This window comes from Melozone crissalis, unplaced genomic scaffold (assembly GCF_028551555.1).
Source record: "Melozone crissalis strain CALT ecotype California unplaced genomic scaffold, PUWL_Pcris_2 ptg000016l_1, whole genome shotgun sequence".
In the NCBI taxonomy this organism is placed as follows: domain Eukaryota; kingdom Metazoa; phylum Chordata; class Aves; order Passeriformes; family Passerellidae; genus Melozone; species Melozone crissalis.
Genome location: NW_026535794.1, coordinates 47,167,781 through 47,187,987, shown reverse-complemented (window position 1 = coordinate 47,187,987; position 20,207 = coordinate 47,167,781). Strand labels below are relative to the sequence as shown.

The window sequence follows — 20,207 nt, the reverse complement described above, 5'->3', positions numbered from 1 at the left end:
TTACCGGTAAAAGGTGGTATAATCCACTGTTGAATGACAGCTCTGGAACTCCCAGGCTTTGAGCTTCTGGCACTCTCGATGAGCTCGGAGTTTCACCCTGACTGTCCCGTGGCACAGCTCGGGCAGGGGTTTCCTCTGCGGGCGGCTGCAGAACTCGTTGGACTCCACGCGCCAGGATTCCGCGAAGTCGTCCACATCAAACTTGAAATTCCCATCCCCTCCAATCAGGTCATCTCGCTTGTGCCCATTGTAATTGCCACACAAACCACAGAGTTTGCCTTTCAGATGAGGTGCAGCCATGACTTCCACAAAACTGTCTCCATCCCATGAGATTTCCAAGCCTGATAAAAAGATAGGACAAAAAATTCACAAAAAAAAAGAAAAAAAAAGAGAGAGAAGAAGAAATTGAGGATAGCAAACTGCACCTTCTGTTTGTGAAACAGTGTTAAGGGGAACCTGAACAAAGCCATTGGCTTACTTCTGATAATGCTGTTAGATTTCTATATCCCAGTAACTGCCTCTAGCAAGTGCAGTGCTTCTTAAATTACAGTCAAATACAATACATGCACGCCTATCTCTTCTTATTTTTGTTCTTTCTTGCTAATGAATGGAGTTATCCTAAAAAATATGGAGCCAAGGCAGGATATCAATATCAAAGCAGGGCTCTTGCAAAATTCTGCAAATTGAATTTGCTATGGTAAATTTCTAGCTGATTTTGCAGTGGGCCCAGAATTTCAACCATTGTTACCCATTGCACAGGTAGTGGTAATACAAAGATGTCTGTGACCCATGAGACTCCAGCTGTAACCTTATGGGAAACATCCTACTCTTGCCTACAAAGCTGACACTGCTTGCTCATTGGGGTGAATACAACTGTTCCAACACAAGTTACCTTATTTTGGGGGAGTAAAAAGAGTTTAAAAGATTACAACAAAGATATATCAGACAGCAAAACTGTTGTAAGAAAGCATTCTGAATTGGATTCAAACTGTTCAGTCAAAAGGCATTAATTACCAACTTTTTGTCTGCATAAGTTAGCAAAACTGAGAAATTATGGTAAACATCCAACCTTCATCTAGTGGCTGGGATGTAAGCCCTCTCCTACAATTTGCTTTACGGGAAGGTTTGGTACTTCTGGAACATCAAAATCAGAGTTACTTTTTGTGAGTGACACCCATTTTTTCTGTCTGTACCCATCTAAAAGCTAGGTGTCTTGTTTAAGTCATCTGTCTAGGCCCTTTGATGGAGTAAAATAGGCAGTGCTGGATCACAACAGGATTGTCTAATGCAGAGGAAATAAACTACTTTCTGAATGTCCTTCTGTTCCCTGAGATACTCTGGAGGGGCCAGAGATCAGGTGGAGACTAAATTTATAGTTTTTACCTGAGTGACTGTAAATTAAATGGATTCCATTCTTTGAGGAGTAAATAGCCAGCTCATAAGGGAAAACCATTTTGATATCATTTGGGATAAAAACAACACTAAGAAACATTGCTGCTTAACTTCTACCCAAAAATGGCCTTTCTTGTAATTACTTCCACTGTCTCCTGAATCCTCCTATGTCACATCTGCAGGAACCCTGCATCTGAAGATTACAAATCATTTTGCTGATATTAACTTATTCTCAAAAAATACCTGTGAGCAGCCATTAGTTAAAGATAAACACAGAATCCTGTTTTTCAACAGGATAATCCAGATTTTACCCTGTTCCCCCTGCTTAGCCAAGAATACCAAAGAGCATCATTCTGTGGTGCAGGACCAGGGCTTTGCTCCAGCTTTCTTCATTTGCTGTGTGGGCTGGCTTAGCACCACCCTTTCCCCTGGTAAATCAGTGCTTGTCACTGTATGATCCAAATCCTGCCCTGTCCTCATGCAAGTAATTAACATACCAATGACTCAGTTCAAAGCTGGAATCCTTCCTTCAGCAACACATCCCATTGTCTCCTACGACAATTCCTACCCGTGCTGCAGAGGAACAGGGTGAGGTTCAAGAGGAAATTATGGCTATAGAAGGGTGCCATCTTAACATCCTGCCCCAGTGCTTGTGTAGGTTACACCATGTCTCCAAGAGCTTTGGGAATGATTTACTAATCAAGGCTGTGAAGGTAATTCTGCATTACCTGTCACTACAGTCTATTACACTGTTTTCTTACCACCATAGCTTAGCAATGGTAGCACAAATGTATCCTGAGCTAACTATGCCTGAAATCAGTTTCAAATTATCTCATAAACCCAGCATGGATGGGGCCACTGTCTCCTCCTCCAAAGGAACTTTACACTCAGCCAACTGAGAAATTGTGCAAGACTACAACTGTTAATGAGGCCAGCACAGTGGCAAGGGGGAAAGCTGCCTTTTAAGCTGCTTCATACATTATCACTGCTGGACAAATTCAAAATCCAGCTGTCTTTGCTTCTGACAACACTGAACAAAACAAAACACAGCTTGATTTGCAGACACAAGATTAATACTGCCGTGCTGGCATTTAGAAAATACTTGCCATTAACTTATAAACCAAGATTTCTTCAGACTTGAGAATCACATAAACTTTCTCAAAGTTTAAAACATCAAGATCCAAATTCTCAGACAGTTCTTTTCAGAAAATAACTAAAGCTTTAAGGCTATGTTCAAGTTTTTCCCCCAGAGAAGCTCCCTCAGAAGCTCCCTACTTTAAACAAAGTCAGAAAAGACTGGCTAAGGATTCTGCCTTAAGTTTGCTTTTAAGACTATTTTTCTCTTAAGACAAAACTTAGTGACCTACAGTTAAAATATACTAATTGTGAAAGATTAACTTGAAAATTTTCCTGAACATTTATGTCCTCTTTCATTGAGTTACTTGTTACATGTTTTGTAGACCTGCAAAAGAAATGCAGGTATGCAGAAGAAAAATAACATGAAATTATTGCTTTTCTTCTCAGCATATAAAAATGCACATTTTTAAATCTAGAGATTCCTGCCTTGATTACTGGATTTCATTCAAGAGACTCACTGTGTAACTGCCACATGGATGTACTTTTCTCTAGCTGGTATGGCTTAATTACACTTTATTCTGCTGTAATTGCTCAGATGGAAGGGTAATTTCTGGCTTTGATGAAGAGCCTAAAGGTTTCTGTCCATAACAGAGCTTATTCCTTTTTGGAGTAACAAGGAAGGGTATTTACCCCTACATGCATGATAATTTTGTTGGAGCCTGATCACACTGTGCAGTGTGTGCCTTTTGTTTGTTCACAAGCAGAAAGTCCAGTTAGTTTCTGTAAACTAGTAAGAGCTGTGACAGATGGGATTATGCTACAGAGCCGTGTTTGAAATGGTCTCATTGGCAGGCAGAAACTGTTTGGAAGATTTTCTTGGTGCCTATACCCCCCCTTTCTTCCCCCCACCCAAAATGAATGAGCTTCCCATTCACTTGGACAAGAATCAGAAACCAAGAGATGAGAAGACAAAGGATGCAACATCTGTCCCATTTGGGGATGTGCATAAAAGGAATATTCTCTGAGTTACTTTTTCATTTTTTCCAATTACTCCCTCTCTTTGAAGGATGCTCAACCAACTTGTTACTTGATTTTTTAACTTGGCATATTATCTGCTCTTCTCCATTAAAAAAAATCCTTCTGGATTTAAGCATATCACACACTGAGTTGCCCATTATAGGACCTCTCATCAATTGTTCTGCATGATTTTTCATGGCATCCTTGATGTTTAAAGGCATCCTCAAGAACTCACAAACAGCTCTTCCCCAGACATATAATGCCAAAGTAGTACAGAAAAAATGCAGCAAAATGGTTTTGTGCAAAAGATAGTGCAGAAACAAGAACAACAAAATGCTTGTGCAATAGAGGAATGGGTAAGCAACACCAGCCCACTGTTACCTACCAAAAACATTTTTGTCTTTGTAGCATGCAAATTTGGATAAGGACTCAACACCCCAAGCACACTCATAGCTGCCAGTGCAGAGTACAAGGACTGCTGCTGCGTGCCATCCAAGGCTACAGCTGGTGAGGAATTTAGCAACAAAACAGGTTTTCACTGGAAAATGCCAATTCATCAGAACTGAAATGCTTCAGGGAGACATATCGTATTCAATGAACTTCCAGCACAGCACCGGCAAGGCTCCAAGCTGGTTTCCTGCCAGCTCGCCTGGTGGGCTGCCTGGAAGCCTGAATGATCAGGGTATGAAACTCCAAGAGTGTCCTGCCATGCACACTGCCCTGTAGCCAAGGACCACAAGACTTCCTGAATCTTTGGGCTTGTCTGTTTTATCTAAGGCTCAATTCCCAGCTCTGCAAAAGGAAAACTAAAATCCGTGGGAATGCTGGCTGAGCTGTAAGGACCAGACCCTGCATTTCCCAGCCCAATTTTACTTTGAATTTTACTTCTGGTGCAGCAGTTTTGCTTATTTTTCGTTACTTCCTCTCTCTCTTTTTTCACTCTACACTGGGAAAGCACATATTTTTAAAAATCCATATTTCCTTCTGAAACAGAAATTTCTCCAATTCTTTTCCCCAGGTACTCAGAACTTCCTCTGGAACAAAATGTTTGCCTTTAAACCAGTTCTACTTAGCACGTTCTTCCTCTCTACAGTCTCTCTGCAGCTCCCCCAGCAAAATGGAGCCAGGTCATTCTGCTACTTCTCAGGCCTTCTGTGCTGAAGAAAGTAGGACTTGGCCCATCATGCTGTATTCAGCAAGAGAAACCTGATCCTGCTCCGTTAAGAGGAGGAATTATTTAGGCTACAATTTGCAGTGATTACACACTGTTTGGTATGTTGTCATATGCCATGTTTGCACTTCCTCTGCCAACACATGGACAAAGATGTGTGCAGTCATTTATTAGGCTTGCACCAGAGACAAATGGAATAGCAGCAGGATTAGCTGTCATTCATCTTCAGCTGAAAAACCTTTCCTTGGCCTGTGGTTGGCTAATGAAATCCACATCGCCTGAATTCATGGTGTTCAGCTGGCTGCAAAGAAAAACCCTCAAGATGCTTCTAATTAGAAGCTGTGAATAATGGTCAACTTGTGTGCATTTTACAGACAGCCACAAAAATCTGCATTGCCACTTTGAGGAATGAGCCCAGAGCTGGGATCCACATTATGCAGGCTCACTTTTCCAGAGGCGATATGAACAGGTGTCTAAATTCTCAGCTCAACAGCGGGTGCTAGTGTCCCCCCTGAAAAAAAATTATGCTAGATAATGAGTATGACAATGCGTCACGCCTGTGACCGTGTCGCTCCATAAGAAAGACTGGTTTCACTGCTTTCACATGGCATTTAATTGAATTAACAGTAAACAGTCTCCTCATGGAAACAGTACTTCACTGTGTAAGAGAAATCTCTCAGGACTACAGTACTACCTAACACATGCTAATGAGAAAGTTTTAAACTCCCCTCAGTATTTATCTATGCAAAGATACTATAGTTTCAGAACAGTTCATCAAAATAAAAGTAAGTCCTCTTACTTTTTAGCATTTTGACAATTAATGTATTTTCTAAGACTCAAAAGACCTGAGAGAATGCTACTTCCCTTCCCTTTTTCTAGAAATAAGGTAGAAATTTTACTTCTAGTGCAGCAGTTTTGCTTATTTTGTATTACTTCTTCCCTCTCTTTTTTCACCGTACACTGGGAAAGCATACATTTTTTAAATCCTTCTGAAACAGAAATTTCTCCAATTTTTTTTCTCCTGGTGAAAAAATTCTATAAAGTTTCTCATTTCCTCTTGCTTGTGGTGTTTGTTCCTTGCAGACAACTTCTTACTTGGGCATAAAGCAAGCCAAATAAAATGGCATTGAACAGTAAATTAGGCCTTGCTTTTCAAACCAGTGCCTCCATTTTTCTGGACAGTGAAAAATTTCCATAATTTTACAACTTAAACTCATTCCAGCTGTCTATAACTATGAATATATAATTGATCACCTCAACTGCAAGATACATTGCTGCAACTCTGAAAAACATGAATTTTACGTTTAAGAACTGATATTTTCTCTGTTCTTATCTGTATCAAACAATACCATGTATTGAGTTTTTATGGTAAGATTTTGGAAGGAGAGAGCTACAGGGGTGGCTTCTGTGAGAAGGTGCCAGAAACTTCCCCCATGTCCAACAGAGCCAATTGCAGCTGTCTCTGAGATGGACCAATTCCAGCTGGCTCCAAGATAGGCTCGGCCTTGGCAACAGTGGCAGCACCTCCGGGATAACATATTTAAGAAGGGGGAGAAAAGCCTGTGCAACTGCAGTCAGAAAGAGGAGGGAGAGTATAAGATAAACAATTCTGCAGTCAGCAGAGAAGGAGGGAGAGGAGGTACTGAAGCAGATATTCCCCTGCAGCCCAGGGTGCAGACCATGGTGAGACAAGGCTGCCCTCCTGCAGCCCATGGAGGTCCATGCTGGAGTAGACATCCAACTGCAGCCCCTGGATAACCTCACACTGGAGCAGAGGGATGCCAAGAGACTGTGACTCCATGGGAAGCCATGAAGAGAGGAGCCCACCCTAGAGGACATTTGCTAGCAGGACTTGTGACCTCATGGGGAATCCACATAGGAGTCTGTTCCTGGAGGGCTGCACCCTGTGGAAGGGACCTACGTTTTTGAAGTTTGTGAAGAAATGCAGCCCATGGGAGGGACACACACTGGAGAACTTTGCAGAGAACTGTCTCCTGTGGAAGGGACTCCATGCTGGAGCAACGAATAAGTGTGAGGAGGAAGAATTGGTAGATACAATATATGTGATGGACTGACTGCAAATCCCATTCCTAATACCCCTACACCACTCAGGGCAGGGGGAGGTAGAGAGAATCAGGACTAAAGTTAAGTTTGTGAAGAAGGGGATTTGGAGTGTGGAGGCTTTTTGAAGATTTTACTTCATTTCTCATTTATCCTAATATTATTGGCAATAAATTAAACTAACTTCCCCAAATGGAGTCTATTTTTTCGCACAGTGATATCTACCAGTCCTTATCTTGAACCATAAGTCTTCCATTATATTTTCTCCTTCCTGTCCAGGTGAGGAGGAAAGTGATACAGTGGCTTTGGTGGGCATGTTTGGCTGATGTTCAGCCAGGGTCAACCCACCATACTCTCCATAAGCCACTTTTAAGATACTGGAAGTGAAAGTCATGGTACATTTTTCTGTTTGGGCAGCTAATTATCAGCTGCAGAATGAAACACAGCTTAGCAATATCCTCCAGGCTTCAAACTCATAGCTGGGATTTCTGTCCGCTTGTGGGCTGTGGGAATTTTGAAAGCGCTGTGGGTTTCTCTGATCTCTAAAGAGTTATAATGCTATTTATTACTGCTATCATGTTTTTTTACTGACTACTGTTCATGCTGAACTTCAAAAGTTCTTCAGAGAGAAAGAAGACACACACACAAACACATACATAGACACACACATACTTGTCTTACCTGCTTTGGTTGTCACTTTCAGCAAATAACCATCCAAATCGATGTGAAATTGCGGTGTCTCGCAAGGTAGTGAAATTCGGGTCCCATTCCACTTCACTGTGAGGTGCTGCTGGAGGCTGATTGTGCTTCTGCCCAACACAAGGTCCACTGACTTTGTCCAGGAGAAAGAACGGGTCCGACGGGCATCGTTTTTTACCAGCACCTGAAAGGGCGAGGCAGAGGAGGAGCAGTCTTTCGTCAAAACGTACTGACATGTTCCCTGAAAGTTAAATGTCCGTCCATCAAAAGTGTTGTAGTGAGGATCTCCAAATACAGTGCAAACTCCAGGCTCTGCAGGTGAGTGAGAAACAAAAGCACCATATCAATCAAAGGTGGAAAAAAGTAGTTGATAAGAACTTAGAGATGCTGCTCTCACCTAATCTACCTGCTCTACAGGGTAGATTTTGACTGGTGCCCACAGGGATTAAATATATCTTTGAAAAACAAAAGCTTCATTGTTTTAGAGGTCTTTCCCAAAGCAGCTGGTAAGCAAGGCCAGTTCATCCCTGGGGCAGTATAGGAAGGCTAAACTGTAACTTTGTTCCCTAAACGTAATGTACAGTTTAGGTTATTACAATGCCTGTGAACTTTTTCAAATTTCAGGGACTCCCTGAAATTAAAAGCCATCAGATCATTTTAGCAGGAGCTGGGTCAGTTCATATTTTACGTATATATACTTATAAATATTGTACATTTATAAACTAGTTGTGTTTATATGTTTTTTCCCCAAAATACTTGTAGAACCAGCATCTTTTTTCAGTGTTACAAGCTATTGTATATGTTTATACACAACTGACTTGCAGTAGTTATTGATATCACACTGCCAACTACAAGTTGCTACACAACTAACATGATGTAATGACTGCCAAAGAGCATGGAGGTTCTACCAATCATTTGCATCATTACAAATGCATGAAGATCTCTTATGGATGTTTGAAGCCATACGCTGGTCAGAGAACTCACAGCCCAAAGACAGAGCATTTCCATTTTCATAGCAATGATGCTGAGTTATCCTGCAGCTACCCAGCAACTGATTGAATTGCCTCACAACCAAATACAGCAGCAAATATATTTGCCTTGCAGCCTACTCGTATAACAATAGGTTCTAATCACATTGCTGGTATTCCTGGAAGGAGTCTCAAGGCAGAGAAACGCACACTGCTATTGCCAGCTGTATACCCATGGGCTAAGGCTGCTCTTGAAAGATGATGTCTGTTTAATTAAAAATGGCTTGCTTGTAAAACCAACTTTAAAAAGCCAAATTCAAATCTACAAAAAAGAAGGAGACATGAATGTTATGGAGAAGGGGAAGGGAATTCCTCCCATGGAGTGCAATGCAGTTCTAACTACACAATAGACCTTTCCCAACAGAGTTTTTTCAGCCTAGGCAGAGTGCTATGCTAGAGTAGCTGTAAACTTTCTGCTGTTTTTCTAGCTGTAAAGAGCACCCAAGGAAATCTATATGGAGACACAGAAAATGGAGCTGAAGGAGCCCCAGGAGACATTACCTTTTTTTTCTCCAGCTGCAATGAAGAATCACCTGCACCTATATTATTCCTGACAGATGTTTATCTAACCTGTCCATAAAGAGGAGTAGTAACAGCAGCTCCATTGCCACCTCTGGCAACCTGCTGCAGTTTTGGTCTGTCCATACTACAACAAATGTCTTCCTAAAGCCTAATCTCACTTTCTCCTCACTGCATGGTGCAGAGCCATCACAGAGGTATCTGGGTGATTTGTACTTTACCACTAATTGGCCACATACATGGTTCTTTAGCTATGCCAGTAACTCATCTTGGCATCATTATTACTCCTCTTTACTGGAGTGTCTGGCAACTAGGGAGCAAAAGTTTAAATTTCTTAAGGACATCATATTGACATTTCTGACTCCATCAGAAATTAAAATGATCCATATTGGATCAACATCTCCAGAAAACAGGTCTGACAGACTTTAAGCAGAACCTGAAAACCAAGACATTTAGACAAAAGAGTGCTTTTAAAAATGCGCACTTCTGTGAGTTTTCTTTTCCTCACCGATACCAATGAGGACGTCAATAACTGCTTTCCAAAGTTCATTAAAAGATTAATTGGTTCTCCATAAATTGGCAGGAACTATATGGATTTTAATTAATAACATCATTTTTACCAATAGGAAAAATAATCTATAGATTTTGTATGGAGACCATCTGACTTTACCCATTACTAAATCACACTAACATGTTTATTATTTCCTTATGTATACATCTCAGTATCTGCATGACGAGTATTAAGATACATGTTATTATCAGCTCAGATTGTACTTCAACTATTCCGGCTTTAAATTTTTCTTAAATTTAATGATAACTTTTATGAAAACTTTTATGAAAAAACATCAGCCAAACATCAGTGAAGATTCTAGAGGAAAAATCTGATTTTTCTCTGTGTTTCTAAAGGCCAAGAATGTGGACATGTTATACACATTTTTTACCAACCTACTGGGAGGAGGAGGCTGGTTCTTCACCTAAGCAAGTGACTAAGAGGCAAGACATGAGAGGAACAAACATAATTTAGAGATGTGCAAGTAAAATTGATAGTACCAATGGGATCCAAAGGAAATATTTATTTTTAATTTCTAATGTGCTATGCAGAGTAATGCTGTTTTATGTTATGTTACATCATGTCACGTCATATGTCAATTTGATGCCGTGCAGTTAAAAATGTATTTTGGACTGGATAGCTGAAAGTCTGATCCAAACTTTGCTGTTTTCTTTAATAACCAAGGAAATGGAGGAGGGAAAATCCACCTAAAAACAGTCCAAATAATTGATTCTCTGATATCACTGTGTAAAACATTCTTGAAAGGTTTGTTAAAATTGTGAGGTTTAAAAATAAATCCACACCCCACAAATGTGTGTGATAACTCAGGCACTGCCAGTAAGAAAAACTGGTTGGCCTAGAAATAAACCTTAAATACCGGGTGTAACAAGACTGTCAACATGAAAAGAATTCCTGCCATTTTTAGCTTTTGAGTTGTTATTTATTTCCTTTAGGGAGAGTTTCAATCACATCATATTTTATGGTTTGCTTCTTTTTCTTTTCTTTTTCCTTTTTCTTTTTCCCTTTTGAAACAAACCAACCTTTTTACTTGGCAATTTTTAAAATCCATTGGAAGCACTGATCCTCTTCTCTATTGGGGCATAACAGATGAAGAGGTGCTGCTGCATCACCAAAGTTATGTTCCCCAACCCAGGAATATGAATTTTGCTACCTTATAGTAACAAGGTATAGGGTCACATGTAGATATTTTCCTTTTTTCTCTAGATTAAATTGTTCCCAGCTTATTGCCAACACTCCGTGTGTCAGCTGTCTAAGGCAGAGCTAGAAAAGGGCTATTCTATACAATATTTCCCCCTGAGACACCCTCAACCTGCAACTACTTTCAAATTAGGGACTTTCGGAGCTAGATGTGGTTTCTATTAATCTAGTAACTTTTGATAGAAATATTTTCTGTGATTTTTTCCAGTCCAAAATTGTTTCTAGCATCTACAACATCCCTGGGCAAAGGAACTGAAGAATCATTGCCTCTTTCTCCTTTTGAATGTGGTATTCATGATCTTTGGTGTCTTCTTTTGCTTATCTTGATATGCACATGAATGCGAATTTACCCATTCCCTCTCTATCCTTGAAAAACACTGATTTTTCAAAAGAGGGCCCCAGAGCTATGTTTAGGAGGCTGTGATTTTCAAAACACCTCATGCACTCAACTCTGATTAAACATTATTGAGAGCTGGATGCAAACACCACTAAATCTCTTTTGGAAATCCTGCATGTTGCTCCCAAATCAATATTCAGACCTTCATAAAAACTTTTGGGAGCTTGGCAGTTTTTACATTTGTTTTTTAAGCAACTAAATACGGACTTCACACTTTCACGTTTGACTAAAATATTAAACTATGTGTGTGATTAATGCAGTTTGTTCAGCTCCCACCTAAGGCTCTACAGCTCACTTGCCAACTAATAATAGTATTTAGGTGCTAAAAGTGAATACTATAGAACTGTTGGCATGTTTTCCTTGAATTTTCAAATCATGCTCTCAATTCAAATGAAATAGTGACTTTCATTAAAAAGGCAGTGTTTTTGAAAACACATGTAACTGTACAAAAAAGGAAGCTGAAAAAGCAACAGCATGGAAAAGAACACATTAGCATTTCCTAAGTTTCAACATACTCTCATAAAGAAAAAAAATTCACAACCTATTTGGCCAATGTAGAGGGATAAAAGTCTGAAAGACCACTCATTTCTAGAAAGTAGTATGCTGAGTACAGGTAAGAACCACTTATTAAACTAAGTGGTTGCCAAAAAGAACCTTTCTGCCTTCCGACCAGTGCCTCCATTCCCCCAGACAGTATTTAGCCTTTTTAGAAAGGCAAAATATATATACTGCGTGGTGGAGGCCAGACAGACAGTCAGCACACACGTCCTGACCAGCCGAGAGCACGAGCATATTGGCTGGGCAATTAGCACACTTGTAGCTCCAGACCAGCCACAGGATATATTGTCTCTAGCTGGGTTTATTATTTGTTGGGATATAAAGCAAATGGGACACAAATCCATAGGAAACCAGGCTCTGTTAGCTCTGGTGCTCATGGCATAGCTTGTTTTGTTTTTTCAGGAGATCAGAGCAGTCAATTGAAGTCCAAGATGTCCAGATGTCTGGTCACACTCTGCTGGGCTTGTAGGTAGTTAAGAGTGGCCAAGAAAAATATACTTTAAATTACAACTAAAATCGGTCTGGACATGTTCTAAGTAAGGAGAGGGAGGAAAAAACACAAGTTTACCACTGAAGGGTGTTCTGGTTGCAGATCTATAATTCAAAAATATCTCAGCTTTTTAAAAATAAAATGAAACTTTGAATGTAATTAGCCTGTATGCTGAATTAAGCCCTAAATCAAACAGAGCACATTATTAATCTCCAAAAACTAGCTACAGAACATGCATAATAGAATTTCATTAGGCTTTCTGTAAAAAATGCAAAGCCATAGAGGACTTTCCTCATAACTGCTGCATAGTGCAGTTTGATATAATACACATTACAAGGTGTGGTGTCAAAAACTCCACAGGAGTCTTTATGGTCTATTTCATAAATAAAATAGCTATTCCAATTTGTCCAAATACATATTTATACAGTAAACCATCACAGCTGAAATGGGAGGTAAATCATGAACAGTATTCCAGTATGAATAAATAATTGCAGTCTTTTTGTTGCTGTATTTCTTCATGGAAAGGAAATAACAGAAAAAACAGGGAGGGACCTATGTGGTCCTTTAGACCCACTTCCTGCTCTTAGAGGTGCCCCCAATGCATAACCTCACTTTGTTTCTTTTTCTTTTCTGTTCTTTGAAAGTCAGCACTTTTTTCAGTAATTCTATAAAAACACATAAAAAGGATGTTGGACCAAGTGGAAGTACCAACCTCTTACTCCTAAGGTGGGTCCAAATGCCCTTGAATTTGGTTTAGCTCTGTTGATCATTCTGTCAATTAAACAAGCTGTGGAATGATTTGTGATGAACGAAATTTTCTGTCCCAAAAGCAGCCTTTACTGCAATATTAATCATGTGTACTGCACATGTAAACCTAGATGACTGCAGTTCACTTTGAAAAAACTTCATCCAAGAAATCTCACAATGACTGGCATAAGACTGTGCTAGGACTATTAATAATGATTAAAGTATATCTACGTGATTTTAGCAACAAGTTTCCATCCTGTGTACTGTAATTTCAGCAAGGCCTATGAATTCTTCTTTGTCAAGAACAAAGATTTTACTTCCACTGCAAGTTCCTATCTATGTCTGAAGTTGAGAGCAGTCTGTAAATGTTATTTGAGCCCAGGTTTAGTTTTTTCTTATTTTTAATATGAAAATGACCTTGGTCTAACATAGGATTACTAATTTATGGAATTGACGTCAGTGGTGATTTTTCTAAATCAAGCCCAAAAGAGTACATTTCATTACATTTTTTACAGCAGCATAAACTAAACTGTTGAATTTTCCACTGGTATGACCACTGTGTTTAATTAGTGATAACTGTACGCCAGCCATGGAGCTTAAAAGCAACATGCCAAAACTAACTATAGTTAACTTCAGCAACAGTAGACAAAAGAGACTCTCCAGCCCTTTAGGAGACGAGGTACTTTTTCTCTTTGCAACAAACTGCTTTGAAAATAATCCTTTGATTATTTTTTTTTTTCAGTTTAAAGTGTATCCTTTCACAACATGACTGGTTTTGACCCACTTCACAGAAATTGGCTGCATTTAAACTGTACTCAAAGCTCCCCCATGTACAGTATGTTCTTGTACCTCCCTATGTTGTTTTTACATTGGAAAATTAATATCGGCTGGAGCACCAGAAATGTTTGGTGTGTTAGTATTTGGAGACAGGATCAGGATCAACATGAGAAAGTGGGTGAGGGAAGGGGCTGTGTGTACATCTTATCAGAAACTGGCTGAATAGCAAAGTTTCCAATTACTGTCAGATGACAGTCATGATGAGACTTACAGCACTTCTGCTGCAAAGGTGGAATTAATTCTTTGCAAATGGTGAATGTTAAAATACCAATGTTAAAACAGCTAGTGGTAGCCACCACTGCTGTATGACACTGGGTATTTAAGCTCCTTGCTCACATTCTCCGTAAGAGAATGCCCTGTTAATCATGAAAGTTTGCAATCGGCTCTTCTCCAAGTACTGAATGGGTCCATAGTGAGATAACTGTAAAGAAAAGACCCCTCTGTTTCATGTGCAATGGTGGAGCATGGGACAGTGAGACAGGACGAGCCTCTTAGGCTCGTGCAATGCAGATAGGACCCTTAACATCCTTGATCCCTTACCATAAGGGAACAAGGTTGTTTATCCTGTGGGGACAACTAATAGCAGGCTGCCAGGACATAGAAAGAGGTCACTGGGAAGATGAACCCAGGCTCTTTACAGATCTGCATGGCCTGAGGACAAGCAATAACGATCTGCCCTTAATTTCACATGTTTGTAGTCATGAGAATTTCCTTCTTATATCACCAAGAAGTTTTGAGATTTTAGGTAACCTGGCTCCTAGATAAGTTACTTTAACTTTGAAGAACTGCAATTTTTTTACTCCTTCTCCTATGAAACAATTATCACAAGTCATCACTCTGACAGCATTTCTGAAGAAGTCACTGTACTGTCTTCTTTTGAACCTCTTACACCAGAGGGTCTCCTGTGCTTTGATGGAATGGCTGGCCTCACTCTTTTCCTCCCCTCTCAAGTTACAGAAGAACACAGGAAGAACACACAAGAAAGGTTAAATTAAATGAGACTGAAACAAAAAAAAAAAGAAAAAAAAAAAAAAAGAGGCAAGGTAGAGATTGATACATTCATGGCACTATAGTATCTCATATCTAAGCAAAGGTCTATGCAAATTTCTTCTGCTGTGCAACTGAGCTAACATGAAATCAACTGCTAGTCAGTTGAATCCTCTTTCACTTCTTCCTCTGCTCAGTATTATTTCAAGTGTTTCTGCGTGTGTTGTCTCTTGTATTTGCTCTCATTTTGATAATGAAGACTTGCAAGCTAGATGTATTTTATCCCAAGATACACGTTTCAAAATAATTGAGCCACAGAATGAAAAAACAGATATTTAGGATATGGGATTTCTGCAATTCAAGAGAACTCAGAACTGAGTTGAACAGCAAAAACATTTGATTTTAGACAAAAGAAGGGGAACATTTTCTCCTTTCAAAAGCCTTTTCATAGGTCATAAAACCCCATTTTAGCAGTCTGTCCCTACTTGGTAAAATACTTAAGTATGTACTGAAGGAAATACGTAATGGTATCTTGTTAACTTCAGCTCTCCCTGTTGAGTTAAATAGAACAAACTTAAAGATAAGTATTTGTGTAAGTCCTTTGCTGACTAGGAGGGTGATATTGCAATTTAATGATCATTCCTGAAGAGAGGAGTAAAGGGATAAGAATATAAGAGTTTAACTAAGCATCATAAACAAAGAAGAATAGTTTTCTATTCTACTTTCCACTGCTCTCCCAGACCGTGTCTCAGATTTCTGCACACCTTTTTTTAACTCTCACAAATCTGCAAAGGTGTGATTATATGTGCACATAGCTGGACTGTTAGTTACAGGTGTAAAATATACCCAAGTCCCTAAACTTATAACTCTATTCATTTTCTTGTTTTATTGCCTACAAATGTCTCAGACCAACTATATCTTTCAAAATGCAGCACCTCAGATTTGAAAAAATAGCATCATTTTGAAAAAGAAAATGAAAACAAAATACCCAGACATTTTATTTTAAAATTACAGATTTATAGAAGGCAAAATCCATTGCTAAAAATAATCATTTGCCCTTTAGCTGCTTCTAATAGGAAGGCAGAAGAGCAAGCATACTTCTATATATTTATTTTCTCAGAAAGAATAAAAAAGAATTTAAAGAATGTGAAGAAAGGACTTACTTTCAGTGCAAATCGGACAGCATCCTTTTCTGTTCAGGATTTTACCCTAATTGGGAGAAAGACAGGCTGTTTTAATGAGAGAGTTCTTGGAGCAATGACTGTGTCATCTTGTAAGACTGGATAAGCCTTTGAAAATAATTCAAGTTGTGTTTAAACTCAGTGCCCTGGTTACAACTTCAAATATCAGGTGCTAAAAACAGACAGAGCTATTCAACAAGCCTACTGGCAGTCTTATAAGAAATTAAATACTAAAAGGGTTCTCTGTTACCATTTTTCTCTTTAGAGAGTGTGAGAGAATTTTGGACTTGCACAGATAGCTAAAGCAGTTACTGGGTTAACAAGGTCACTACCTTTTCTCCCACCTTCCCAAGATATATACCTTTCCTATGTATTCCCTGCTTTGTGGCAGGCAGGCAGGCAGGCAGGCAGGCAGGAAGGAAGGAAGGAAGGAAGGAAGGAACTTGGTCAATTCTATTTCTGGTTGTACCTTATACAAGGCTGACTATGCAGGAGGCATGCTTTTGTGTATATACATTTATGTTCCTTTTCAGTCTTCATCATTTTAAAAGATGTTTTATCTGATTTTACTTAAATTACCTAAAGTCAATCAGCAAGCTATCAGAGAAGCCTGAAAAAATTCAGACTGAACAATGGGTTTTTCCAAGCAAAAGCTCGTGTTGGTTATAACAGAATGTACAGTGATATTGGAGCTCACCCATATTCCCACAGAGAGAATGAAGAGGTATATGGAGCTGCAACACTGCTCCCCTTTGCCCCGACCCTGACCCTTTGCCCCAACAGCAGCTGAACACAGAGGAACTCCCCTGTGTGACCACTGCTCCAATTCCCACCAAGTAGGTGAGCAAGGTGAGGACAGCAAGAGCAAGCAAATGGAGCTGTGTTGTGCTGCGCACTGAGCAGTATAGAAAACTTGTGAAAACAGACAAAAAATTGGTGACAGGTCTATGCAGAGTGGGGAAGTGGACACAGTCAGCCCTATTGCTGTCTGCCTTGTTTTCTGCCTACAGTGCTGCCAAGCTTTGACAAAGTGCATGGGGAGGCATGAACTCAAAGTATCTTCTAGCAAACTGGAGTGGAGCATGTTCAATCCTGCTCTTGCTTAAAGAATACACATGGCATGAATGAATCCTCGGTCATGAAAGCACTTGGGCACATCATCCACAAGGCAAGCTTGTCTATGAATATGCAACTTCATGTGAACAGACTTGAGACACACCTGGACTTCAGAAAAGGGCTGGATCAGAGTTGCACTGGCAGAGTGAGCAGTGCTTAAATGTTTGTGTGACTCCCAGGTCCCTGGGCAAAGAGAATAGCTGAGGACCAGACTGCAACAGGGAGGCCTACCAAGCAGCTGCTAGAACAGAACCCCTTAAAGGTGGAACCCTTAAAACCACACAGAAAAACCACATGGAAATAGCAACACATATTTGTAGGAATGGAGACATGCAGCTGAATGCCACACACTGCACTACACAGCCTTACCTCTCTGTTTCAATAAAAGAGCTGAAATCATCAGCCGAGCTGGAAGTGGCAAGAATTCAAGTGAAATTGAAATCTCCAAGGCAGCCTGCTGAGGCTGGTTACTTGAGCCACCATGTTGGCCCGAGATCCTGTTTTTGTCTTGTAGAATAAGGAAACCCATTATTGCTAACATGTGCTGCAAGAGTTCGTTAGCATTGAGGGTTCCCTTAGGAGTGGGCTAAGTGATGTGATCCCATTTTTCCCTATGAATATTTATAAGCAGACCACATTTGAGTCTATTTATTTTCAGGGATTTTTCTTCTTTTTTATGGGGTTTTCAATTTTGTGTCTGAGGTTTTCATTTTCTATTTTTTTTAAGGCAAGACTAATTGCTGGGGGAAAGGGGTTGTTTGGTTGTGCAATAGCAACAGCTGTTGTTTTTTTGTGCCTCATTTGGCACTAGAGTAAAAACAGCAACTTTTTGTTTGCAATAATAACAGATGTGTATAACATTATATGTAGTCTGTTCTAGAAATGGAAGAACGTGTTCTGAATAAATTTTCAGCTCACTTGAAGTTCACGGGTTCAAAATTTACCCTCAGACTCAAACCCTGCAAATGTCTTCACCTGCCGTGAATTTAATTCTATTAACTTTTTCACAGCCTTGGAGCTCAGAAAAGGTTATATGCTGTAAAATTCAGCAAGCTCTCCTCTAGCAGTACAAAAAGAGCCATGTTCACAACCTCTGATCATTACCACAGACTTAAGATGTTAGTGAGGAATGCAAAGATATAAGGAGAGCGGGCAAGGTGACAAATTATAAGGATGGGTAATAGAAAGGAGATGGCACAAGACAAGGAACAGACTAAAACAGAGCTAGAGCAAGTAAATAGTGAATTCAGTAAGGAGAAGTCTAAAGGATCTCTGAAACTCAGTCTTGCCAAATGTTGAGATTGTTCCCTCTCTATAAAGTATTTAAGCATGTGTTTAAGTTTCAGCACACATGGAGGGACTACTAACTTCAGCAGAACTGGACACATGCTTAACAGCTTTGCTGAATGGGGGCCAGTATGCATCACACCTTGCAGGCTGGCACTCCAGGTAACTTGAGAGAGGAAATATCTGTGTGGAGTCAGTGGTCAGAAAGCAACAAAAAGAAACCACAAGCCACAAGGCTCACTAGAATGCCAAGGAGGACCAATCTTACTACAAATCTGAGAGGAGGGGCTAAATTTGAAAAATATATTGCCTCCAGAGCAGATAAAAAGAATCTAAGACATTTCCTGCAATGGCTGATATGGGATTAAATGCTTCAAAAAGAAAATAACAAAAGAATCAGAAATTTTTGTCTAGCACTATCAAGAAAACTAAAGAAATGGCAGAAATAGTCTTAAAAATATGTCAGCCTGCAACCAATAGATTGAATAATACAAATGGCTGTGCAGTATCAGAAATTTCTGCAGAATTACCACTTTGAAACCCATAAATTCAAGAAATAATTGGTCAAAATTTATTATTATAAATAAAATAAAATAAAATTCTACAACCAAAAAAACCCACTCACAATATCATCCAAAGAGTATTAAGACTGCATGGTAAAGCATTTAAGTCAAGGAATAATATTCTAAATTCTTTTTGAATCTTCAATCCTTTCACAGTCAGTTGTCTGTATAATAAGACATGTTTAATGAGATAACTTCATGTTGCCTGACACCTAAGGGACACTAAACCACATTTTATTCCACAGCAGTCTTCAACAGTCAGTAGAGACTGCTTACTGTCAAAAATATTGTGAAGAGAGAAAAGGAGTGGACACATCTACGGTTTGCAGAGACAGCAGCACAACTCTATGCATGATATTCAGACTATAAGTATCAGAACCACAAATATATCTTTATATTGAAAAATGTGGTGTGTTTAAGTGATATTTATAGATTTATGACAGAAAGCCTCATCAAAGATAGTGGAGCAGAGATGAAAAGTAAAAGGTTTAAATCAATTAGCATACATTATTTGCTTTAAAACTACTTGGTACCCACTTGGAATAGGAAAATAAATCTTACTCTAGAGTTTACATTCTTTCTCCTACTTCTCCTTCCAGTTTAGCTTGGAAAAGAAGAAATGCAATGTGTACCTGTGGAGGAGGGTTGGTTTGCTTGCAGCTTGCATTTTAAGGCAGGGACGTGGCTGACTGGTAATGTACCCGGGAGAATGGTGCTGCAGGGTAACAAAGCTGTTCTTTCCAGCCCTAAGGAACCAGACCTTGTCTGCAGACTCACCTCAGAGGTTGGGGCAGTTTAGGGCTTCACATTAGCCTTGAAGCAGGTTCTGTTGCAGCATTGAATGAGTTTGTCAGTCTCACTTCCATGCTGCAGCGCTGTCAGTGGTGAATTTTTACCAACCACTATTTTCATTTTAGAAGCCACTTCAACTGATCATCTCAATGCTCAAATTTACAGATGGATACAGCTGAAGCAATGCACTTAACTGAAGATCTCTGTTAAGTCATATTAGCTACCTGATTTCAGAAGCATCTTAAACATTTAAAATGCATCAGCACAAGGAAAATATAAACACAATGCATTGTGTGTGAGACCTGAAGAGCCCAAGCTCTCACTTCCTGCTTATACTGTGACTGGCATGAAGGCAGCAAACTTGACTGCCATGTGCCATATAACATTCCCAGAAGAACAGCTCCATTTGTTCACACTTCCTGATGTGTATGCAGCATCTTGTGTGAGGCCCATTAAGAGGAGAACTGCCCTCTGCAGTGAGTGCCAGAGTGACAGGAAAAGGACATTCCCTCTTCTGAGG

General features: G+C 39.6%; 1 protein-coding gene across 1 annotated transcript in view; it reads right to left on the bottom strand.

The window, feature by feature from the left end:
* The window catches only part of BMPER (BMP binding endothelial regulator), a 146,547-nt gene that overhangs the window by 45,697 nt on the left and 80,643 nt on the right, over nucleotides 1-20,207 (bottom strand). The window contains exons 11-13 of the mRNA XM_054273621.1: nucleotides 15,912-15,957; nucleotides 7,400-7,729; nucleotides 5-341 (exon numbers count right to left, since the gene is read on the bottom strand). Of these exons, the coding sequence (XP_054129596.1) occupies nucleotides 5-341; nucleotides 7,400-7,729; nucleotides 15,912-15,957 (713 nt within the window). The remainder of the gene's footprint in view (nucleotides 1-4; nucleotides 342-7,399; nucleotides 7,730-15,911; nucleotides 15,958-20,207) is intronic.